The 25,824-nt window shown below is 38.7% G+C and overlaps 1 protein-coding gene across 3 annotated transcripts; it reads left to right on the plus strand.

Moving 5' to 3' along the window:
- The first annotated feature begins 181 nt into the window (after positions 1-181).
- On the plus strand, positions 182-25,323 carry TBC1D31 (TBC1 domain family member 31). 3 transcript variants are annotated; one of them, XM_075704590.1, is made up of 22 exons: positions 182-273; positions 2,151-2,297; positions 2,876-2,991; positions 4,886-5,064; positions 8,045-8,196; positions 8,621-8,780; positions 9,003-9,203; positions 10,410-10,586; positions 11,409-11,488; positions 11,590-11,736; positions 12,007-12,140; positions 13,722-13,855; positions 14,473-14,652; positions 15,666-15,898; positions 16,513-16,665; positions 17,831-17,966; positions 18,890-18,982; positions 21,378-21,518; positions 22,554-22,748; positions 23,170-23,320; positions 24,230-24,346; positions 25,088-25,323. In XM_075704590.1, the coding sequence occupies exons 1-22, from the start codon at positions 197-199 to the stop codon at positions 25,231-25,233; spliced, it is 3,249 nt and encodes a 1,082-aa protein (XP_075560705.1). In that variant the 5' UTR covers positions 182-196; the 3' UTR covers positions 25,234-25,323. The 3 variants fall into 3 exon arrangements, with proteins under 3 accessions (XP_075560705.1, XP_075560707.1, XP_075560706.1); XM_075704592.1 differs by having other exon boundaries at positions 197-273; positions 22,554-22,750; positions 23,148-23,320; positions 25,097-25,323; XM_075704591.1 differs by having other exon boundaries at positions 197-273; positions 23,170-23,336; positions 24,225-24,346.
- The last annotated feature ends 501 nt before the right edge of the window (positions 25,324-25,824 follow it).

Consider the following 25,824-nt stretch of genomic DNA (forward strand, 5'->3'; position numbering starts at 1 on the left):
CTCCCGGCAGGCCCCGGGGCCGCCGGCCGGGGCAGTTCCATTCGGGGGGGGGGGAGCGCCCGCCTCCTTCCTGTTGCCCTCCATTGGTGCAGCGGGAGCGGGCTGTACCATGCGTGCGGCGCCCCCCGCCGCGGCGGCCGTTGGCGGAGCCCTGAGGGGAGGCGGCGAGCGCGGGAGCGGCGGCGCCGGGCCGAGGATGGAGAGCTGCGACCTGGGCGGCCGGCAGCAGGGCCCCATCTGGCTCCGCAAGCCCGGGCCGGCGGCGCGGCGGGGGTAACGGCAGGGGCGGGGGCGGCGCCGTGCAGCGCTGCCGCCTCAGCTGGCAGCCGGGGCTCAGGGCCGGGCCGGCGGCAGCCGGGGCCGCCCCCAGCCGGGGCCGCCCGCAGCTCTGCGCCGCGGAGGAGAGGCCGAGGGAGTGGGCAGGCCGGGTGCATGGCGCTGCCCGCGGCGCCCGAGGGGAGGGGGCGGAAGGGGCAGGGCCAGCCGGAGCCCACCTGAGCTCCTGCAGGCTGGAGGTACAGCCGGTGGATGCCCGGTTGGGTAACGGGGAAGAGCGTTCCGTTGAGGGTGGAGCAGGTCCCCAAGGAGGCTGTGAAACCTCCGTGCTCGGAGATGCTCACAACTTGGCAAGGGCCTGGACAACTCTCCCAATTTAGCTTTTTTGTTTTAATTGTAGTGAACAAAGTACCGTAGGCGAATTCCCACGAGAGTTTAATTCAAATGTGAAATACTAGGAAAGTACTGTCTGGCCCAAGCTGAAGAGCAGCGGTATGGATGCTGCTTTGGAGTACCTGTATGCTGTTTGACGTGGGGAATCTGGATGCAGCTCTGTGAACTCCTAGCTTTATTCTCCTAGCTTAGTTTAGTGGCAGAGGAGCTTTTGAATGGCAGAGAGCAGTGTTGAGGACGTCCTGGGAGATGCTCTAACTACACTGATAAGTACATTTCAGGGTGTTTTTAGAACCAGAAGTCATGCTTCACTTGTGGGTTTTTAAATGACCTTAAAGACCCTAACATAACTAAATTTTAATTAGAATTTAAATTAGCTTGACATCTTCCTAATTTCTTTTTTATGGCCCTTCCCTTTTATTGCAGAAGAGAATGGGCTTAACAGAATGAGGTACAATTAGTTTTGTCGCTAGCCTGTACCATGGTTGCATGGCCCTTCTTCTGATATTCACTCGCACTTTGCAACATATGCCAACAGTTGCATGCAGGTGCTGGGTTGCATATTCTGCTCTCTTGGAAATTGGTGTCTCAGGTAGCTATCAGCATCTTGTTTAGCCATGGTCACAACCTTCTGCAAGTGCCCTGCAGTCTTTAAGCAGCCTCCCAATATCCTGTACAATTTTAGATATTTAGTTTGACTCTGAGTTTACATCCAGGTGATGATAGAAAATAATTGGTTTGCCCAGTGTTAGCAAAAAAATCCAGGAATAGCAGATCGCCCAATCTTAATGTCCTGCTTTCTGGGAAAAAAAATCCTCTTAGGGCTTATTCTGCACACAGGCATCAGTTCTGCATCTGGCTCCATTTGATGCCAACAGCATGGTACAAGGATAGAATGTGAAAAAACCAGCAACTTCTGTTCCATAGTATCTCAGATGAATAATGATAAAAATGGCTTGCTTCATGCTTTTGAAGACTCTGGAAAAAAGCGGAATTAAAACTGGTTTTCCTCCCCACCCCAATCTAATCCAAGTAGTTTCTTACAGTGGTTCATAGCTTCTCAGTTTTCTAGCATGTTTCTTGACAGTGATAATGAAGAGCCAGGTTCCTTGCTGAGTGCTGAATTGGGCTTTCAGATACATTGGCAGATGATACATCAGCATATATGTCAGTCTTACGCTTTAATAATATAATTGAAAGTCAGGTAACTAGAAGCCACATAAAAGGATCATGAATGGTCAATTTCCCCCATCTGCTTTACGTGTCTCGTAACTACCTTCCAACATAGTGAATTACTTCCTTTGTTTAGTATATTTTTTATATTAGAAATACATACTTTTCATGGAAGACTTTTGATAGAACACTATGAATGATTAGAGTTGTAAAACCGTAAGCTAGGAACATTTTAATCCTAGGTCTTGGAGAAATATGTGATAATAAAACAGTTCTAAGGATGGTTGTTTTGCTTGCTTTCTTCACAGAGTTATAGTAAACATAATTCATAGTGTCAAAGGATACCATTCAAAGACAATACGTTTTCTGAATGTGGCTTTTGACAGTTCCGGAGATTCTCTACTCGCAGGAGACCACCAAGGGAATATATATGTTTTTGACTTGAATGGAAACAGGTAAGAGTATTTCTATCAATAAATTTTAATTGTCTTAACATGTGTAACATTCAGAGGTATGGAACTTGCCTGGACAGCATGCCATAGGTCTGGTTTTAACCATCGGTTTTCCATGAATGTCAAAATAGATAGTGGTTTTCTCAGAGCTGAAACTGCAAGCCCCTTTAGGCTCCCTAAATATTATTTTATTAATTTAGCTGCTCCAAAAGATCAGTAGTTTGTAACTCTAAACTGAACAAACAGCAATTTCATAGAACTTCCATTTCATAAGCAATTAAATACCACCACAAGAAGTTATTCTTTGAACAGTATTGGCTCAATTAATCATATGGGCGATGTATTACAATAAATTAGACCTACTGTTGTCATTTGCAGAAATATAGTAATCAGTCTTTTAATTTTTACACTAATGAGTTTTAGTATTTTTATATGTATCATAATTAGATATGATTTGTTTGCTGTCTTTTGAGTTATTTTTTTCTCTCAGTGAAATATATCAAAACTGATTAAGTTATTACTTGACTTGATGTGATGAATCAAAGTTTCCTAACACAATGAGAACATATATTTTTAAATAGGTTCAACCTTGTTCAGCGGACAATGCAGGCTTGCACTGCTTTGGCATTTAACCTTCGCAGAAAGACAGAATTCCTGGTGGCTTTGGCAGACTATTCTGTTAAGTGCTTTGATACAGGTAGGGAGAAAATCAAAGGCTTACTATCTGGATTGTTCTAAAAAACTATATAATTTTAGTTTCAATCTCAATTTTTGTAAGGTTTTTTTGATGGAGTTCTTATGTGTTTCATACCATCTGTTCTTCCAAAAACAACCCCCAAAAAACCCCACAGTTTGGGTCCATGGGGGTTATAGTCCTGTGAGTAAACAAGGACAAACGTTTGCTTTGTCAAAGTTTCTTGGTCCCACTGAGTCATGCAGGCATCTGTTTAACTGAAGTCTAGCACAGGATCGCAATTATATGTTACCTTTTTTAAGGCAGTTCTGTATGTTTGCTTACAATGAGGTGTTGTATGTAAAATCAAACTAAAATCAGTTGACGGTACGTTAGTTTGCAACTGAACCAGTTGTTAACTATATTTACAGTAAAATATTTGAGCAAAGTGACAATATACACTAAAAGAACTGTCAATACTTTTGATTATGCAAGTAGATCTGTATCCTTTTTCAAAAGTGATATCTAAAATGAACTTCACAGGCCAGCTGTGTGTCTCTGTCTTGATTAGAAGTTAAATGGTGAAAAGCATTGACAATTCATTCTTCATAAGTTAATCTTAACGTATTAAAAAGTGCAGTTGTAGTGTCTCTCATCATCGGGATTTAAATCTTTTTCAAAGGCCGTAGGAATCACTCATCTGCAGTTTGAGGGTCTGATATTATTACTGAAGATTTTAATGTAACACAGTTTCCCAAAATAGAGGAAGAGTCCTAGTTAAGGTCTGAAATCCTCTGCTTTTTCTCCTTCTTTCAACCACAGTAAGGCCAAACTTAGATTTTGGATGCACTTAGAGAAATATTCTTAATTATTCCACAGTCCTGCATGTTTATATGGTGCTGTTTCCAGATACCAAGTCATACTAAAGAATGTCTTAAAATATAAATGTTATTCACATAAGTCAGTATTGGGTAAACTATCGTTAGAGGTGTATTAGATAATACTTAGTTGGTGGGCTCCATCCCCTGCTTTAGAAGCCATATTCTGTAATCCCATGTCATCTTCCCATGTGACGATAGCTTTAAGCACTCAATGGTCTGTAAGCACAGCAGAAAGTTTGACTGTTAGGCTTCATGAGCTGCTTTATAGCCATTTTCCATCTTTGATGCCACAGCAGTAGGTCAGCTGGAACCACCCTATGGGCTGTCAGGCAAACTACCCAACATAAATAGTGTAATTGCCACAAATACAGTTTGGTTGCTGAGGGAAGATTAGTGGTCATGCAGTCACAAATGGGAGACAATGTAGTCAGAGGAACCATTTCCTTAATATGCAATACACAGCATAAAAATGTTTTGGACTTTAAAAGAATTAATGAGGTGTTGCTTTCTGACTGTGCCTTTCCATAGTCATAGCCTGTTGTCATTAAACCTTTCTTCCTTGCACCTGTAAATAGCTGCGTAATCATCTGTACATATTATCCACAAGTAAAAACAAGTGGAGAATTCTAACTAGAACATTCAGTCTCAACTTCTAGGGATTACTGTGGGTGTTCACCTTGGATAATCTGCCTGTGAGGCATACCGAACTTACCTGATCACAGTGTTCATGACTTTTTAAGATTGATTCTTAGGCTAAATTAAACAAGTCTGTGCAAGTTGGCTTTCTGTGCAGAACTGAGAGTAACTTATGAAATCTGTTACTTGGAGATGAGGAGATGGTTATCTTTCTCTAAGGCATAATAACTATATGAAGACTGATACCTTTGTTTCTTGGGCTGTGGTGGTAAATGGCCATATTCTAGGTATGCTTAAAAGTCCCTTTCATAGCATAGTGTTGGCAATAAAGAGTAAAGTAGTAGTTGTTTCACTCTGAATGACTTTCATATGCTTTTCATTTTTTTCATCAACTCTTGCAGAAACCAAGGAGCTAGTTAGTTGGATGAGGGGACATGATTCTTCAGTGTCCTCCATCTCTGTCCATGGCTTGGGCAGGTATGCCATCACTACATCCACCGATACAGCACAACTGTGGGACTTGGACACCTTTCAAAGAAAAAGAAAGCTGAATGTTCGTCAGTCTGTGGGTATACAGAAGGTGAGTAAAGAGCAATTGCTAAAGAGTGAACAAGCATATCTCAGTAGGAATAACACCACATGTTAAAATCACAGTACTTGAAAATATTTTTTAAAATACAGCTTAATCTTTTCTATGTTCTTTGGGCATATATCCTTAGCTGTCATCCTATCACATCACCCAGACCACTGGAATCATGACTCAGTAGTTGCAGAGATCTGCTGGGAACTTTTAAGGAACCTCCATCTTTAGAGATACTCAAACCTGGGTTGGATATGACCTTGACTAACCCAATTTAACCTGGAAGTTGGAGCCATCTTCTAGTTTGACCCTGCTTTGACCTGGGGTGGGCTCAGAGGACCTCTGGAGATTGGTTCCAACCTGAATGATAATGGGATTTAAGGGTGTTGTTAAAAAAACAGTTTTGGTGACATAATGGTAACTTCAAACAGTCACCACCCCTACCCTATTCCAAAGCTGCTCTTCTCTTTATGCATACTAAGCACTGAATGTGGGAACAAACAAAACTGAAAAGTAACTCAGCAAAAAGAAATTGCTGCTTGTCAGCCTAGTGGTTTCTTTGGTTCGGTTTGCTGCACAGACACTTACACTGGAACAACAGGGGATGAGAAGGATGACGTGTTTGTGTCAGGGAGTCATTTAAATAGGTCTTCCTTAGCATTAGGCTGCTTTAAACAGGTCTGTCTGCGCCACCAAATGTCAAACTTTGGCATAAGTACTACAGAAAGTACTGACGCAGTGCCTGAGCATTGCTTACACACGTACTGCCCTGCAGTGAACAGTCTTACAAACACCACTTCAAACCAAAGTTCTCATCAGGCTGGTCACTAAAAAGCCATGCTGATTTTGCAGAGAACAAGGCTATTCATTTGAGTGTCTTAACCATGTTCTAGGTCAGGCAGAAGTTCTGTCAGCCTGAAACAGTCACCTAGCAATTACTGTGGAAGATCATGCATAAATTTTTGTTTGTTTGTTTGTTTTATTAAAACTGTTGTGTAGTGCATGTTGCTAAAATAATTATCATGTCTTCCCTCCAAAGATGGCTGCATTTTTTTAGTGGACAAGATTTTTCTACTGCTCAGTATCTTTCTTTGTGTAGGCTATGTGTAGGGGCTTCTTATTGATAAATGGCTCTTGGAATTTGGTATGATCAGGATGTTACAGTATGGAAACAACCTTTAAATCCAAACAATAGTGACTATGGTTGAATGAACAAATCACTGTTTGGGAATCAAGAGGCTGCACTTTTGGTTTGGATCTACCATTTCTGATAGGACATTATGCAAATAATCCCATTTATCTGGATTTCATTTTCCCATCTTTAGAATAGAGATAATGATACTCCCATGCCACAATTTAAGACATACAAGTAAGTGCTTTATTAAAGATCAGATTTATTATTAGACTGCAGCCCTGACACTCATTGTCCAAAGTTGGATTCTTGCTTGCTGTCTGAGCCATCATAGTAGTGTTACATCTCTGCAGTGTACTTTTTGGTGCCTCTTTACTTAAGCCCAGTTGCACTCCAACATACACCTTCTGTTAAGTTGGTATGGGGCAAAGCTAATTTGAAAAGACACAGACTGAGCTGCACGCTGTAAGAATAGCAAGTGAAAAAAATGAGAAAGAAGAGTTAAGAGAAGACATCTATAATGACCATTTTCAAAGCATCACTGCTTATTCAACAGCAGCTTGTGGCCATCTTGTGGTATTTTTCTAGGGCAAAGCAGAAAATGAGGAACAATGTACTCCAGTTTACCACAATGTAAACTTCATCCATCTGCATGATAGGCATCTGCTCTCAATTCATTGTCTAGACTTCCTCAGGGACCCTGAAGGAGGACAGGCAGTTCAGTCTGTCTGAAGATAAATGACTGGTAGATGAGGTGACTCTTTCCCCACGGGTAACTTTTGCTCACTGTCAAGTGACTAATTTGGCCTGAACATCCAACTTTCAGTCACTTACATCCAGCAAGATGAATCCCATCCCACATATGCAGATTTACAGATTTTCAAGGCCCCAAGAAACCATTCAGACCAAAACTCTGAACTTCATAGCACTGACTGTAAATCTCAGCCAGTGAGTCCTTCAGTCCCTCAGTGTTCAGATACCAGAAGACATTTTCAATTTAACCTTCAAAATTATAGGTACAGGGAATTTGCTGAAGCTGCATGTGCTGCTGCCAGAATAGGACCTCTGATCTAAACCCATAATTTGTCATTAAGCAGGAATGTATCTGATGCCATCCAAAAATGTAAATAATCTGATTTTTTTTCTTATTGAAAGAGATTCCACATAAACATATTCAGAATAATAATAATAAAAAAAATATTTACAAGCTTTTTGGTTTTATCTTCATTCATCCTCACAGTAAAATCTGCATTTCATAGTTGGGGAATACACTGCTACACTTTTTACAATATTTTTTACTTTTAATGGTTGTATGTAAAACTAAGGAGTTTAAGTCTAAAGATGAATGCTCCATAGAGTGCATTTGCAGGCTCTTGGTACTATTTGAATGCTGAAGCCAGTTTGTAGAAGATGCAACAAGCAGTTGCTAAATGAGCAGTTCTGGCTCACGTCTTCCATCCCCTCCCACTTCTGGGTTCATGTTCCAACTGTTCATATTACATCCTCTCTGACACTCAACAGAAACCTCCACAAGATGGTTTAACAGTTATAAAAATAACAGAGATAAAGATTTGTGTCATTTTGGTGAGTTAAGCTGGCTTAGTGAAGGGTACAACAAGTTCTGAACCAGTGCAAGGGAGAGCGGGCTGCCTAGGCTGTAACAGGGGAAGGGGACCTGCTGCCTGTGGGAGCTAAGCCTTGCATTGCAGCTGCATTACACAGTTATAGTAATAGCCATGCTGTCATGGTTTCTTGCTGTATTTCATTCTGCCATGCACTTTGGTCCAATTTAAAGGGTACTTCCTTGACAACATATTCCATTTTTTTTTCTTTTCCACATTCTTCCAGGTTTTTTTTCTTCCATTGAGTAACACCATCCTCAGCTGTTTCAAAGATAATTCTGTTTTTGCATGGGAATTTGATACTCTTCACTGTAAATACCAGTTACCAACTCCTGTAGAAGGTTCTGTATTACTTTATAAGGTCTTTGCAGTTACCAGGTAAATTGCTGTTTTAAACATTCTAAAGGCGGACTACAAAAATTATAGTTTTAAAACGGGTTTTCTTTCCTTATTTGTAATGTTTTATGGAAGTATTGAGCTATAGACTATGATAAGCTTTTGAACTCTGCTGTGACTGATACTTTCAGCAAGGATCAATAGCAGTTTTTATTACAGTTCCGTAACAGTTGAAATAAAGTAAGTTGATTTTTAATGACCACTAAAATAGGTTTAAACAATCCTTTACAAAAGCAAATTTTATTATTTAGGAGCTATTTTGTTCTTTCAGGGGAGTATGACAGGAATAATGACAGATTCAAAAGTGATTTGAGGGCGTAGAAGGAAATGTACAATCTCTCTTTTTAGCTAATACTAACTTAAATGATAGTGGTCTGATGGAAACTTTGCTTCATCTGTGATCCAGAGATGGCCGGATTTTTGTAGCTGGTGGAAAATCAAATCATCTTCACTTATGGTGTTTAGAATCAAAGCAGTTGATACGAATAATCCAGATGCCGGCAAAAGTACGAGCTGTCCGTCACCTGGAATTCCTCCCTGACAGTTTTGATGGGGGCTCCAATCAGGTCAGTTTTTTTACAAAGTATTTGGTTAGTTGATTCAACACATTACTTTGAGGGCTTTTGGGGGACACTGAGGATATGGGCCCATACCATGCAAAAGGAAAGCTACCATGCTAAATGTTTGCTCAGTTGCTCTTTTAGCTTAATGGAATGTCATTGCTGAATTGGGTATTCCTCTTTGTTCTACATTGACAATATTAATTGATGAATCCTTTTAACTTATAGGTCCTTGGAGTGTTAAGTCAAGATAATATTATGAGATTTATCCATATAGAAACATGCAAACTTCTTTTTGACATTGGGAGTCATGAAGAGGGAATTAGTACAGCAGCAATTAGCCCCAATGGACGGTATATTGCATCAGTAATGGAAAATGGTAGCCTTAATTTATACAGTGTCCAAGCTTTGACTCAAGAAGGAAATAAGGTAGCGTGTTTTACATTTCTTAAAACAGCAGTAAATCCCATTAAAGTTGGTACTTGTCTACATAACTTTTGCATCAGCAGTAGTTTGCAGACACATGTTGGAGTGCCATATTTAACACTACAAACAAAGAAAAAGTGGTTTGTAGAGTTCCCTTCATAGTTACTCCAGACTGTCAGGTAATATGATGTTTTTAAAGTATATATATCACTGTGTTTCTGGTGTTGGGAGGAGGGGGAGATGGTATTTTTTTCTACGGCAATGTGTATGGAACAGTTTCTCTTTGTAATGAAGTTTTGGGGGAGATGGAAACAGCATAATTGTGCTGCTTCTGTTCCGTTTCCTATAGGAAATGTTTTGTAACTGATGCTGTCTTAAACTGTGGGCACGGATGGTGTTTTTGTTGATGTGATTTTTTTCTTCTTACTGTGTTATTGGATACCAGCATCCATCATTGTGGCACAATCATACTCCTAATCCCTCCTAAATAACAAACATTCTAAATACCAGTTCTTATTTTATTAAAGCAATTTATTAATGAGAGTCAGGTTTCTAAATCCGGAATTCCATTTATCTTTAATCACCATGTCTTTGAAGTATACAGTAACTGGCTTTGGATAATGACGGAGTTGGAGCTGAGGAAGGATGTGTAAAGATGTCACACATGCATTCCATTTGCTCCTTTGCTGCCAGTTTGACATTGAACTGGGATATCCACTTTGTTACTTGCTTTCCCAATCTCCAACATTGAGTTAATACCTCCCTGACAGTGAAGACTAATTAAAGTTTGTAAAGGTCTTTTGTATTCTTTTTAACTGGTGCTATAGAAATGCAAAGTATTTTAGTGACATTGAGAAACACACTAAAGTAAATAACCTGAACAGTACATGATACACATTTATACTATCCCAATTATGTTTTACTGTTTGCTAAACAAGGAAATATAACATGATGTTTGAGATGGTTTGGAAGCTACATAAACCTTCTCACAGTCTTTCTAGTTTGTTACAGCAGTTTTATTCACTGGCATACTTATTCAGGAGTATACAGTCCATATATATTTATTTATGGTATAAATGTGTGTCTATTCTTCTTGCTGAGGCCATCAAGCTCAAAAATATGGCATATAAAATAGAGTAAACATCAAATTATAGTGTTATTTAATCTGTCTTACAAGATGTTAACCGATGTATTTTCACTTAATACTAGCCTCCACCACCCACGTTCAAAGTAGTAGAAGATTGGTCCAAGTGCATGTCAGAGGCAAATAAACTGACAATGAGAGTGACTTCAGGAAGGCCACAGCAGCCTTGGAAATCTAAAGGAAGCAAAATTCAAACTAGATTGCTAAAACTGCAAGTGAACACATCACTTGAAAATAAAGAGGTAAGAAGAAGTTGCAAATATTTTGTTCTCCAGTCTGCGGCATTTAAATTTCATTGCAAAAAAATATTTGTCCACTTACTTTGAAGAATAAGTTCAGGCACTGATTCACTTGGATGTTTGAGCAGAGAGGGGATTGAGGGAGTTTTAGTGCCATTTCCTCTCTCTGTTTAGCCCATGCTCCAGTATTATGTGACATGGCCAGAGCTGCCTCCAGTCAGCTTGGGGTACCTCTGAACTTGTTCAAGCAACCTGTGACACATTTGGATATTTGCTAGATCTGATCTGCTTCCCTGCTAGCAAACTGGCACCTCTAAAATGTCTACCTAGAAGCCATTTCATTTTTTATTAATTATTTAGAAGATGCATTACTGTTACATTTATTTCCCTTCTGTCATCACTGTGCCATCTTCTCTCTGTCTTTATCTTGCATCTCATATGTATATATATTCTCATATATATATATATACACACACACACATCTATATACTCCTGTAACATTCATCACAATAAGATCTATTCCTTATGTGAATGTTCTTTATGGTTTGGCTATATCCATAATTTAATTATATATAGTTTAGTCAGTTAGGGTCTGGTTTGCTTCTGACTAAAATCAATGGCAGCTGTTCTTCGAGTTCAGTAAATGAATGATCTTTTGAATTATCTTTTTTGTTGAAATACCTAGGAATGTGTAACAGCACTGCACTTTTTTTTTTTAATATTATGTTAGCAACTTTAGTATTAGCTGCCATCATCAATTAGAGTGCAAGGAAGGAGATTATGAAGGAGAAATCCTTAAATTTATTTTTGACCCTTATTTTGTAGAACGAATTGCCAGGTGGATTAAACAAGAAACGTCTGCGGGCCTTATTGAAAGGATTTGGAGAATATCCAGCAAAGTACAGGTATGTTTGTGTGCATGTTTATGCTTGCACAGAATAAAATTGCTTGTGTTTACTGGCCTATGAAAGAGAAGTGCTTGACTAAGTCTGCATTTTAATTGCAGGATGTTTGTTTGGCGTTCCTTATTACAACTTCCTGAAAACCACTTCGCATTCAGTAGTCTAATAGATAAGGGTACCCACAGTGCATTTGTGAATATTCAAAATGAGTATCCTATCAAAAGTAGGAAACTGCTGAGAGTTTTACAGAGGTAAAATATATATTTATACTTATTTAAATATTACAGATTTTTATTTTCATATAGTGATCTGAAATGTGTCCAATAGGTGGAATTAGCTGTAAGGAAAATTCTAAAATGACACAGTAGTGCCCTCATGCAGCTTTGTTTTTATAACTTGTATAATCCTGCACCTATCTTGAAGTTTATAATCTTTCTATGTTGTGGCTCTAAAATGCATATTATTTTTTTGTTTGGTTTTGGATCGATGTTTTCTACACCTTTGTTTGCCTTTGCATATAGGACCTTATCAGCCCTAGCTCACTGGTCTGCTATCTTTGCTGAGACACCTTATATTCCTTTGCTAGCATTCCCATTTGTAAAATTATTCCAGAACAACCAGCTGATCTGCTTTGAAGTTGTTGCTACAGTAGTAGGTAAGCAATGATTTTAAAAACTCAAATATGCTGCAACATGTTTAAGCTTTCCCATGCAAAAGAGCTTTTTCTGATGAAATGAATGAGGTATTTCCTAAGAGGTCACCAGGCTCTCTTCTAAAGGTGTTGCCAGGACTTCATACGTAGCAACTATATGCTTAAAACAAAAACCTGCTTGTAAATAAAACCAAGATATTAGACTTCCTTTTGCAGTGTTTCTAGCAAAAAGTTGTTTAACAGTATTTGTAAAGTCTAACCAGTAAAAACAAATGTATCTAGCATAATTATATCATAATAACTAAAATCTCAGAGATGTGGGAAAAGTAGTCACACACACACACCCCACCCCCTCACCCACTCAGAGTCAAAAGGGAATGATCTCTTAAAGTTTTACTGTGTTTAGTTGTCCTAAGCATGTGGTAACTCAAAATGAGACATTTGGCTGAAAGCTGGCTATGGCTGTCTTCTGAAGAAACATTCTGAATTAAAGTGCTTTACACTTAAATTAGTTGTTGCAGCTGCTGCTAAGTCTACAGAAGATATATGCTGCCAAGCATACATACCCACTTTGCAAACACATGCTGTTAGTGAATAAGTATCTAAGTTTACAGAAATTATTCTTAGTATGTTAAAAATTACTTGATCCAGGCTGTAGTTTCATGAGACAGAAATACTGGTTTAAGTATTCCCATCTGTCTCCAACCACTTAGTCCCACAGCACACAGACTTTTTTTCATTTTATTTTTGAGCCAGATTAGTTCTCCAATCTGGTTCACAGTGTACTGACACAAATGCTGATGCCAGTGCAGCTGGAGGAGCAGTGTACTATGGGAATTGTTTAGGAATAATGCTAGGAAAGAGGAGAGATGGGAATATCTTAAATAGGTTTTGCTCGCTAAAACTACCTCTTAAACTCATAATCTTGTCCTGGTTTCGGCTGGGATAGAGTTAATTTTCTTCCTAGTAGCAGGCACAGTGCTGTGTTTTGGATTTAGTAGGAGAAGAAAGTTGATAACACGCTGATGTTTTTAGTTGTTGCTGAGTACTGCTTACACTAGTCAAGGACTTTTCAGCTTCCCATGCTCTGCCAGGTGCACAAGAAACTGGGAGGGGGCACAGCCAGAACAGTTGATCCAAACTGACCAAAGGGCTATTCCATACCATATGACATCATGCTCAGTATAGAAACTGGGGGAGTTGGCCAGGGAGCAGCAATCGCTGCTCGGAAACTGTCTGGGTATCTGTCGGCAGGTGGTGAGCAATTGCATTGTGCATCACTTGCTTTGTATATTATTATTATTATCATTATCATTATTATATTGTTATTATTATCATTACTATTTTACTTTATTTCAATTATTAAACTGTTCTTATCTCAACCCAGGAGTGTTTCTCACTCTTACTCCTCCAGTTCTTCCCCCCATCTCATTGGGGTAGGGGGAGTGAGCGAGTGGCTGCGTGGTGCTGAGTTGTTGGCTGGGGCTAAACCACGATAAACCCTTATAACCAAACCTTACGGCTGTCAAGAGTGTCGCTCTGGATTACAGTGGATTGTGTTGGGCTTTTTTTTTTCTCTTTCAGTTAATTTTTGTCAGCACTGGTTTGAGTATTTCCCCAATCCCCCAGTTAATGTCCTTAGTATGATGGAAAATGTTTTGGCACATCATGACAAAGAACTACTTCAGCATTTAGTAAAATACAATGTGACTTCACAGGTAATATTCTAGCCAACTTTTGTATATAAAATGTCACTGCAGTGAATGACAGTGCACTAGCCTTTTATTTTGAAATAATTCTTTTTTGAGGGAGTTTTCATTAAATAACAGTGATAGATACAGGAGTGTAAAGAACATATCATTGCTTTCCTGCAGCTTTTCCTTTTCCATGATCATAAATCTCACATATGTGCTACTGTAGTTCTTAGAAGTGCTTTGCTTTCAAGTTGAAGTTACTGTAGTTCAATTTTCAATTGCTTGAAAATCTACTTATCAAATCATAACTGTAGTTTCTTTTTTTTTTATAGTGGACATGGTGTGATGAATTAATTTTGTAATCCCTATTTATCGTTAGGGATTAATTTAGCTTCATAAATCTAAACAGAAGATTTAGACATCCAGTAAAATAAGAAATTTATTTATAATCACCCCATATTAATTTTGAATGTTTAAAATGGGTGATAAAACTTATCTTCAAATATTCTGGTTTAGTTCCCATTTCTTTCATAAATCAATAGATTCTTGGTATAAGGCAAGAAAAATTCATATTATTTCTTTAAAAGGAATGGCAAAAATGTACTAACGGATTATTTTGTCAATTTTCCCAAACAATGTAGGTTTATGCTTGGCCTCTTCTAGAAACACTGTTCTCTGAGGTTCTAACAAGAGAAGAATGGCTGAAAGTCTTTGACAATATCTTCTCCAACCATCCTTCATACTTTCTAATGATTGTTGTTGCCTATGTTATATGTTCCAGAGCTCCCTTGCTTCACTGTAATCAAACAGGGGATTTTGAGGTAAACATCTTCATATTTAAGTCAGTCATATGAAAGTGTACCTACAGAGACATATAAAACATTGTATCTGTTGTTATGGAGGTTAGAGGGAGATGTTTCATTTCCACATTAATATATTTATTACATGTTTCTGAACAAGGTCATCTAGTAACTAACAAATATACAATAAATGAGTAAAATATTGAGCAATTTCCTGCAGTTTCATGCAACGAGATCTTTAAAAGCTTTCATAAGCTTTCTAATGCCACTAACAGCCATTTTGTAAATGTCAATAGTTCATCAACCACAAAATAATTCTGCCTCTTTTGGGGGGATCTAATACGGACTTTTGCCTGTGGAGACAAGACACAGTCACTCTGTCACGTTGTTTCATTATTTTGCTTTCAGATTTGCAAAATTAGGCAGTATTATTTGATGTTCTCTGAAGCTAAATGAAAATGTTTCCTTATGTTTAGCCTTACATGGGAGGAGGAGGGTTTTTCATATGAAAACATCTCTGTAGGCAAGCAAAGGGTTCCACCTTGAAAATGTGCTTGTGAGTAGTCAGTTTGACAGACATCAAACAGACAATGTTATTGCTATGTTATTAATAACCAATTTAAAGATTTTCTTGGTGAATAAGATCTTTGACAGAAAGAATAGTCCTTCAAGAAGAGGAACTTGCAAGCTTCATGTTTGAACACCAGAAGTCAAGGGAGGTTTATCCAGTGGTAGGAGTGTCTTTGTGGGCAGTTGGGCACTCTAAATTCACACCTAGCTTTCCAGACCCTTACACAACTGCCATTTGAAGAGGAGGAAAAGAATCAGAGCATACTTTTACACCTTGAAGAGGTCTGGGTGAAGTCATTTGAGCTGGTGATATTTTACTAGTTGGTAGGGCTAACTTAATAATCCCTTTTTAAATCAACTTTTGGAATATAGATATTGCTAATTTACCTAATTATTCCCAAATAGGTATATTAAAAACTTGCTTAATCTTTTGTAGAATGTAAATAGCAGCATGTCTCTTACAGTATTTCTTTCATCATCGTAACAACCTGGACATTAACGTTGTGATTAAGGAAGCTTATCATCTTATGGAGGCTACACCACTAGATATCCATCCACAGCGTATGCTTGACGACTTCATACCACTTACAAAAGGACAGTACCCTGTATTTAATAAATATCCCAAGTTCATTGTGGATTATCAAACTCAGGAACGGGAGAGGATCAGACAGGATGAAATTGAATACTTACGAGAGAGGTATTAATGGGAAAGTTGAAGACAGTATCAGACTGGGAGGGACGGGTGGACACAATTGCCTTTTTCTGTTGTAATCTGTATGCTTGAGAAGAGAGACAATTAAGAAAATTCAGGAAGATGACTTTAAATAGCTGCTAAAGGTTAAGAATTATTTGGTTTGACATGTTTTTAAGTTAAATTGGTAGTCTTAAACAAAAAATGTTTGTTGATTCACAGAAAATATTGGGCCGCAAGTCTTCAAACTTGAAAGCTTGTAAGTCAGAGCCTAAACCCTCGTTGACTTTGTAGTGTCCAACTTTGTGAAGGGCCAGGAGTTCTTAGCTTGCTGCTGGAATCAGTGGGTACCATGATGCCATGGCACCTTTAGAAACTATTTTTTGTTAAGAATGTGAGGAAGAAAATATCTGCGCTCATCTGAAATGCCCTATTGTCTGTAACAGTCGGTATTGTAACTCTTCCTCATGTACTTCATCAGTACATTAAGGGAATGCCATGCTTTTTCATAACATCTCATTTCAGTAGTTCTTTGCTAGTACAGTCATCAATTTCTAAGTAATCACGTAATTTCTTGATACTTGGCTTGAATTATTAACATGTGATCTCTTTCCATTTAGACAATTAGCACATGAATTAGAAGCTAAAGCACAGCAACAGAAAGCAGAAGATGAAGCCTGGTATCGAAAACAGGAATTACTTCGAGAAGCTGAAGAACAGAGGCGAAAAATGCTACTGGAAGAAGAAGAGAAGCTGGCAGAACAGAGACAGAGGTATTACAATATAAGAAGCATTAGGGGCCTGGCTACTGTATCCTGCTATTACATTTTTAACCATGAGTAAAGGAGGAATAACCACTAATTTGTATAAATTGTAATGTGGGAAAACAGTGTGGTCTGGTGGGTCAGATTTTGGTGTGGGAATGAAGTGATCTGGGTTGTATTACTGCCTTGCCTGAGGGAATACAGCAGATTACAGACCAAGTCACTTCATATTTTTGTCTCAGCTCCCAGCCTTTTGTCTGGTCTCTTCGGGTTGTGAATGCTCTTAAGCAGTCAACTGCTGTGTATTTGCACACTGAGACTTCAGACTTGCACTGTGGGCAGACTCACACTGCAAATATAAGTCACTTGTAGTATCAGTGACTGTACAAATTCTTGTATTTCTAGTGGATTTAGAAAAAAGACTGCTTTATATATCAGTTGCTGAGCAAAGAGCTGTGATAGTACTGAAGCTGAATTGTTAGTTTGTACATTTTGCAGTTGTGAAGGTTTAAGAGAGTTTCAACATCTTCATAGTTTTTTAGATCGACTACAAGTAATCATAGAATCATTTAGGTTAGAAAAGACCCTTAAGATCATCAAGTCCCACCGTTAACCAGGTCCACCACTAAACCATGTCTACCACTAAACCATGTCCCTAAGTGCCATGTCTATAGGTCCTTCTCTTAAACCTCTAACCTACAGAGTAAGCAGTGCTTTTTTTAGAGGATAGTGAGCCTTGCTTTGCAAACTAATTCTTTAGTTTGTGGTTTTGTTCCTTGACAGAGTTTGATATTTTTCCAAATAAATTTAGAACTAAATTTGTGCAAAAAGAAGTACCAGGACACTGGCAATTATTCTAAGGAATAGTTTCCAGTTCTGGATCATTGCAATAGTGAACTAGTGTTTATTAAAGTAGAACAGAAATAGGGCACAGGACTTCACAGCTTAATTGGGGACGTTGCCATTAGATGATGTCTGTGTGCCTGTGAATTTAATTTTGTCTTGTAAATGAAAACTGGACAATTTAAAAGAATGAAAGCAACTATCCTCAGCTTTGTAAGTTAGAGATTAGCTCATAGTAACTAATAGATAACTGCAGTGGAAGTTTGTGCTCTTTGTTACTGACCTTTCATATATACAAGTTCCCTTGTTTCTGTTTGGTTTGGCTTTGAAGACTAGCTGCTGTGAAAAGAGAATTGAAAGTAAAGGAACTACAATTTCTAGATGCTTCGAGAAGGCGTTTTCTGAAATACCAGCAAGATCAGCGTGAAATGGAACTGAAACGTCTTGATGATGAAATTGCAAGAAAAGCTGAGTATTGCTCAAGCAATTCTTTTCTTGAAGTTTTATTAGTGAAAATAAACAAGGAAAAAATGCATAACTAAAATTTCGGTTTATATACTGTGATTTGTGAGCCCAGAGGTGTATTTAGCATGAGGTGGTAAGTGCATAATTTAACAGTTTTATTTGGCGCTTACTATGTTCCAAGGGCTTGCTTTAACTGGCAAAATTCCTGAGAAAAGTCAGATTCATCTGTATATTGGCAGTGTTGAAAAATGTAATGAGCTCCTTAAAGGACTAGTGAATTCTCAGCTGTCTGTGGGCTGCAGGTCCAGATTGCAAATTAACTCTGTCATTGATTGAGAGGCTCTGTAGCGGCCTCTGGCCAGGCCTGGCTCTGCTCCCGTGTTACTAGCTCGAGCACCGTGGCATGCAGATGCTGAAAATGGAAGCTTGTGAACCTTGTGGGCATGAATTGAGTCTTTGCAGGGCCATTCCTCATGTCTCAGCACCACACTTTGCAGAGTGCAGTGCAGCTGTGTATTTGTTTCCACAGTCAGGGCACTGTAAGATTTGTTAGCTTCAGCTCAGCACAGGTTCCGCCAGGTGCAAAGTGACCACTTCCCTATTTGTGTACTGTCCTCCGCAGCATTCTGGGTTCAGAGACTCCTTATTCGATTCGGAGCTGCATCTGGCAGATTATTAGCTCTAAATCAAGCCTGATATTTCCCTAATATGCTCAGCTGGATGCAAAACTATTCCTGTGCCTCTTTTCCACCTTGCCCTGTACTTTTGATATGCAATATTTTCCGTTATTCATGGTATGGCAGAAAGTTAACTAGAATTCAGAAGCAGGGTGTGGCTTGGGGTTTTGGACATTCTTCTTGATACTGATTTTTTAAGGGAGAAGAATTTCTCCTTTACTGTGTTTTCATGTGTTTCTCTTCTCAAGGCATCCATGAGAGAGCAGGAAACAGCTGCTACTGTTCAAGATGTAGAAGTACAACGGATGGAACTTGAATCACAAAGACAGCTTTTTGAACAGGTAATTATTAGGGAACTATACAGATGCTTATATTTAATGGTTCTTCCTTTGCAGTTCTCTGATTCAGTTGTGTTCATTCAACCAGACTTTGTGAGGAAAAAGGGGGCCTTTATTTTTTTTCCCCTTTTCCTCTCTGATAACTTTTTTAGAATAAACCCTCTGTTGATAAAAGTGTTAGTAGAACTCACTGTTATCTGTTTTTCTGGGAGAAAATACCCATATCCTCCCCATTTTATTCTTCTCTTGTGCAGAGGTATCATTTGGTTGCTGCAGGGTTTAGCTGTGTGCTCAGCTGGTTGAGAGAAGCAAGGAATGTGTAAATAAGAAATAAGTCTATAACAATATGTCCCTCGTCCCAGAAACTCCCACCTTTTCATCTGTGGTATCCAGATATTTCTACATTTTCTGGAGAGAACAGTATAGCAGATTGATGTAGTTGATGAAAAAATAGCTAATTGCCAACAACATCATTAAGCAAAAAGGAATGGATGGTTCATGGGGAATGTGCAGTTCTTTTCTCAAATGACTGGCTTATAATTCAGAAATATCACTATTCAGTAATAAAGGGTTTTAATCAATAATACTGTTTAAAGTTAATTATGAGTTAATTATTACAAATAATTAATGACTGAAAAGCAAGGCTTTAGTAATGTCTGTTTCGGTTAGAAATAGTAAGTTAAGAGTTTAGAAATCACAGCTACATGTGCCCATCTTGCATGCCTGCAGATTTGATAGAATGGAAGCAGAAGTGGACATCCAGATAGCTAACCCTTATTTCGAAGTATGTGTCTGCTTATATTTGGCTTTTTAAAGCTTTTGGCCATGGACTTCTTATAACCCATGCTGAGCATAACTGGGCTAAATGTCTTTTAGCATTTATGTGTTAAATACACAGCCAGCTGTATTGTGGTTACATAACGCAAACCAGGCTAAGCTCATTTGTGTTCCAGTACATGTAAAGTCAACTGTTTAAAGGAACAAATTCTAGAGTGATCATCCTCTTTAGGCTAGAAAGGTAGCAATTATTTAACTAACGGAGGATATATGTCTGCCCACAAGAGTCTGTGTAGACAGGCTTTCCCTGCCCATGCCCTGAACTGACTGCCCCTCAATACAAGAAAGATATTGAGGTGCTGGAGCGTGTCCAGAGAAGGGCAACAAAGCTGGTGAAGGGTCTGGAGCACAGGTCTTATGAAGAGCAGCTGAGGGAACTGGGGTTGTTTAGCCTGGAGAAGAGGAGGCTGAGGGGAGACCTTATCGCTCTCTACAACTCCCTGAAAGGAGGTTGTAGTGAGGTGGGTGTTGGTCTCTTCTCCCAAGTAGGTAACAATAGGACAAGAGGAAATGGGCTCAAGCTGCGCCAGGGGAGGTTTAGATTGGATATTAGGAAAAATTTCTTCACGGAAAGGGTAGTCAAGCATTGGAACAGGCTGCCCAGAGAGGTGGTGGAGTCACCATCCCTGGAAGCGTTCAAAAAACGTGTAGATGTGGCACTTTGGGACATGGTTTAGTGGGCATGGGGGTTTTGGGTTGATGATTGGAATGATGATCTTAGAGGTCCTTTCCAATCTTAATGATTCCTAGTTTTTACTTTCATTATAAATGATCCAGCCACCAAGCCAGGAGGCATGGGGTTGCTCCTCTACCCTTAATTGGTTTAGTGGTGGACTTGGTAATGTTAGGTTAATGGTTGGACTGGATGATCTTAAAGGTCTTTTCCAACCTAAATGATTCTATGATGATTCTATGACTGTTCTGCTGCTGTCAGCAAGGGGCTATATTCAAGCTTAGAAGGCTGCGTATGTTAACTTTGCTTCAGTACCCTGCTGACACAGCTCAATAGATTCCTGCAGACCTGGGAAGGGGTTATGTCTTCTCCAGAAAACTGTGGAGATGTGCCCTGAAGAATGAGAAGAAAAGGAGAGTTAAAATCCTGTTTCTAGATCTACTGCTGATTCGTACTATTTTGGCAAACCATCTCTGCATTCAAGCTGCAAATGTGTTTATTATAAGTCCCTGTACCATGAAACGTGATTTATATTTGTGAAATATTTTCAGGTTTTGGCTAAAATGTACTACAAATGTGCAGAATATTTTAATGATGAATCTAATTCATGTAAGTTGGAATTCTGCTTTCATACTCCACTGTAATCCAGGGACTGGAAGTACATCAGTATTAACCTGCAAGACCACTGTGATGACTCAGGCTTAGTGTAATTCCAAGGGGATAAAACAGCAGGAACTATGACTTTCTTGGACAGTTATGATATGTAGTGGGATGTGTGGATATATTCAAATACTAGTTTAATGAAATTCAAATACATGTTAAAGAGACAGAATTACAAATATGGGTTAGTAGCTTAGCAACAATAATTTATGTTTGTGTGTTTGGCAGCATCTAATCAAAGATCAAGAGGCAGTTACAAAGGAAATGAAAGGAGAGGTAGATGCCCGTCGAAGAAGGGTGGATCTGGAACATCATCTTGTTCAGAGATTGATGGAAATAGATAGAGAAGAAAAACAGAAAGCTCAGATAGTAAGATGATTGGATCTTAACATGTATTTGGGGGATTTAGTATGCTAACTAGTACAAGTAGTACTAGTTAATAGTATTGTAATTGCAATTAACTAGTTCAAGTTAATATGAAAATATTTTCTAAAGAAATATAATTTCTAGATACCTATATTAATAGATTATGACAGTATGTTTAAAGTTTTGAGGTTTTCAAAAATCTGACTGAAGTTTCCAAACAGCTATATAATACTGAAATTCTCTGGGCCTGCCATGAATATTAACTTTTCTTTGCTTGTCAGAACTTAGAAGGCATATAAGACTCACAAGTGCTTTTCAGAATAAGACATCCTCCTGTTAAGGAACATGTTTTATTTGTAACCATAATAAAACAAAAGTAAGCCTCAAAGGAACTTTCAGTTGGTAGTACTTGGCAAGAAATTCAGCTGTAGAAACTGTCTTCTAGATCACAGTAATGAATGTGTGTAGCTTGACATTAGGAATTGTTCTGATTTTCAAGCTCAGAACTTGTAACTGAACAGTTGGAAAAATAGTTGCAGCTAACCCACTGCCCATATGCTTGGCATCTGCATTTATATTTTGTCTAGAAATAAACATATGGGTCTGAATTTTTGTAAACAGCCTTTGATTTTTGGAAGCAGATGGATGTGGGTGGAAGTATTGGCATCCAGGTATCAATCTTATGTTAATTGCACCTGTAAATTGTATTAAATCCATGCTAGGAAAGCAAAATCCCCAAAATCATGGAGAGGGTTGATGCCTCTTTCCAAAAGATTAAAAAAAAAACCAAAACAAAACAAAAAAAGACCCTTAGTAAGGGAAAGAATAAGAAGGATGAAGACGCAGCAAAAGAAAGCCCTGACAGATAAGCCAGTTTGCCCTAATGAATGGAGAATGACACTGCAGGTAGAGTCTCCCAGCAGGGACATCTAACAGTGATACTGGAGAACACTTCAGTTCGTCTTACCTTATCTGTATGTAAGGCTGTGTACTTGAAATAGAGTAATTGGATTCCTGGTGAGAAAGATGTTTTATTAGGTGGCTGAAGAAAATTTAGCCACAGCAGAGCAGAAACGCATTGACACGGACTGGAGGTTGCAAGCGTTGCATCAACTAAGGCGTGATGATCAGGACCGTGAGAAGCGTTATGAAGAGATAGCCAAGCTCCTGCATGACAACAGGGTGAAGGAAGCTGAACTGCTGAAGGACATGAGGGAAGCAGAACTAAAAAAGGTATTTGCATTATTTCTTTTTCTAAGTGGAACTGGCACAAATGTATCTGTCTTTTGCCCATAACATGGTAGAGCATAACACTGAAAGGTATTGAATAAATATTTTGTTAGGAATCTCCTTTCCTTTTTTGACTGGAAGTTTCTGGAAGCACTAGAGCAAACTGGTGAGGATATTTCAGGTTTAGGAAAGCATATTCCTAATTCTGTAAGTGCCTCTCATTTTTTTAATCTGATCCAAGACTTTTACCTTTCTCCAGGTGTTTGAATGAGAACTTTTTCAAAAAGAAACATTCACTCAGCTTACTAACATATATTTTGTTTTAAGGGTGAAGTTTAGTCTGTAATAATCCAGATGGTTTTACTTGTTGCTTTTTCCTTGCAACACGTCTGTTGCGGACACATTTAATATGTCTGTTGCACAGCAGGAAGAAGTTATGCAGAAAAAAGCTCAACTGGAAGAAGAGCAGAAGGCTGCTGCTGCTGCAGATGAGCACAGGAAGCAGTTTTTAGAAGACAAAATGAATGACGCGTTAGCATTGGCTGAAAAGCTGCAAAGAGAAGATGGCTATTTTGGTGAGCACATAGATAATGCAGTTCTCCTGCGTGGATGTTAGCATGAAGCATTCAGCAACTGAATACATGCTAAGTGTCCAATGTTAGGGATAAACTTAAGCTTAACTCCTTTACGTAAGTACTTTTTGGCAGTATTCTTTCATGAAACCGATATATCAGGCCAGACTTGGGAAGGAATCTCAGTTTAATATTTATCAGATGCAGCAATATAAATGGCATTTCTGGTAGGAGCACAGGTTTAGATCAGCTTAAGCCAATAGTAAATTCACATCCCTTAGAAATCCTCTGTCAAATAATGTAAAGAACAGCCAAATTCACTGCCAACAAGTGACTTTGCCAAGTGTTTGTTCACAGGAAAAAAACATCTATGCACTTCCAGAATTGGCCAGTACATCCTTCTCAAATGCTGCATTTGTGTGGTTTTGCAGATATTCCTCCTATTCCCCCATCTCTGCAAGGCTCACACAAGATCAGTGATTAGTATTAAGATTAGGTGATTAATATTGCTTTGGGCGAACTGTTTCAGACTTTGCCCTTATTTGCCTAATGTTTTTAATACGGAGTAATTTGCAACTGCAAATTATTAAAATGGGTGTCTCCTAAAACTGCGAGTAGCCATATTCCACATGATCTTAGTGGCCCATTTGTCAGAAGATTAATTATATAGGAAGAAACAGCACATGTGGGGCTGTAATTTCTTAAAATGAAATGCAGTGATGCATAGCTTTGACCCATAGACTAGAAACATTACTTCTAATTCTGAGCAAATTGTACTTGCCATTAGCTGGAGTGAGTGATTGTTCCAGTTTTGCTTCCTGGAGAAAAACTGTTTCACCTCAAGCTAGAAAAATTCACTAGAAATGTAAACACTTCTAATTTACAAAGAATCCTTCTCTCCATTTCCCACAGAGAAATTGTGTGATTTAAAGGCTGGATTTACAGAGAGAGGGGTAGACCTGCAGCGGGTGCCAAGGTCTGGAAACATCTGTCTGAATGATTTGTCTGCATCAGAGTCATCATTGCACAGTAAGTTTCTAACTTAGGACCCTCCTTTCTTTAACGTTTAATTTCAGAAGCATTATGGGAACACCTCATTGTACAATTGAGTCATTATTAGTTGTGTAGGTGTTTAGTGGATAGTAAACCAGTTTATTGTTGCGTTCTATTTCACACCTGAAAAAATGTCTTCACTACCAGGGGCAGCACAGGTAGGAAGTGCCTGAAGTTAGTCACATTCTGAGAATAGTCATATTAAATCTCCGCCTAGTTTAATCTCATTCTGACCTGGTCATTTTACCTATGCTTATTCTGTCTTCCTAGTTAAGTATGATTTGGGGATGCTGAGTAGAACTGTCTGTCTTCAAAATCACTGTCTTTCATCAAAATCTTACTGAGACTTACAGTCAGGAATTAGTCTGTAATCATTTCCTCTGGGCTGTCCTAGCCGTTATAGCCAGTGAAAGCACATTTTAAAATCACATGCATTGTACGTACAAAACTGTACGCAATGGGAAGCATGTATCTATGGTCCTACCATAGCGACGCATCAGCGTCTGACCTTTTTGTAACAAAACATTGGTAACACTTTCAAAGAACTTAAGCGAAGTTGTTCCTTCCTTTTACGGGTCTTAGGGCTGTCTCGCATACAGTGGTACTAATAAAACATAGCGTTTCCATGCAGGAGGTATCAAGTTTTCCAATAAGCGTTCATGGTATTTATGGAAAACCGCTAGTTGCAATATTAAGTCCAAGTTTCTTGCACTTAAGTGTCTTTAGGCAGAAGACGAGAAGAACTGGCATGCCAAGAGCGGGAACTGATGGCCGAAGTCAGACGGCTCAGACAAAAGCTTGCCTCGCAGGCTCGAACTAGGCATCCTCCAACTCATTTCCAAGCTACAAAGTGGACGCCTTGAGATGTTTTGCTCTGGACCTCATCTGTACTTCCAGATTATTAATCAGTGAAATGCTAAATATGTATAGTGTGATTAAGGACTGATCACAGGTTGTTTATTATAAAGGTCTTTGGAAATATTTTTATATAAAAATAAAATGCTAAGTAGAAAAATGTGTGTTGTTTGTAACCTTCTCATTATTTTCTTGGTAACTATAATGCTATTTTTACTTCTAAAATAAACTCACTTTTTACCATTAAGTTATTACACTTGCAGTATTTGTGTACTTTATTTGTTCTGGTGAATGCCATGACTTGAAGAAACAAACCACTGCCAAAATGTTGTTTTTGTCAGTGATGTGTAAGTGGAGTCTACAAGTTGCAGCAAGGAAATTTGCAATTAGAGAAAAAAAAAAAATCCCTTCCACTGAGAGCCAAACACTGAAAATAAGGCCCAGAGAGGCTGTGGAACCGCCGTTGCTGGAGATACATGTGGTTGTTATACATATTAGCAGGTACATTTCATGATAAAGAAAGGGGCCAGAGGATCTAAATGAAACCAATCATTTTTGTGCTGCTAGGCCGATGTTCACGTTAGCATGCTCTGTGTCTA

Source organism: Pelecanus crispus, chromosome 2, assembly GCF_030463565.1.
Source record: "Pelecanus crispus isolate bPelCri1 chromosome 2, bPelCri1.pri, whole genome shotgun sequence".
Taxonomy (NCBI): Eukaryota; Metazoa; Chordata; class Aves; order Pelecaniformes; family Pelecanidae; genus Pelecanus; species Pelecanus crispus.

Coding starts and splice junctions, on each gene's coding strand:
- TBC1D31 (XM_075704591.1), top strand. CDS start 197: ATGGAGAGCTGCGACCTGGGCGGCCGGCAGCAGGGCCCCATCTGGCTC. Junction 8,781..9,002: donor TTGATGGGGGCTCCAATCAG/GTCAGTTTTTTT, acceptor TTTAACTTATAG/GTCCTTGGAGTGTTAAGTCA. Junction 14,653..15,665: donor ATCAAACAGGGGATTTTGAG/GTAAACATCTTC, acceptor TGTCTCTTACAG/TATTTCTTTCATCATCGTAA.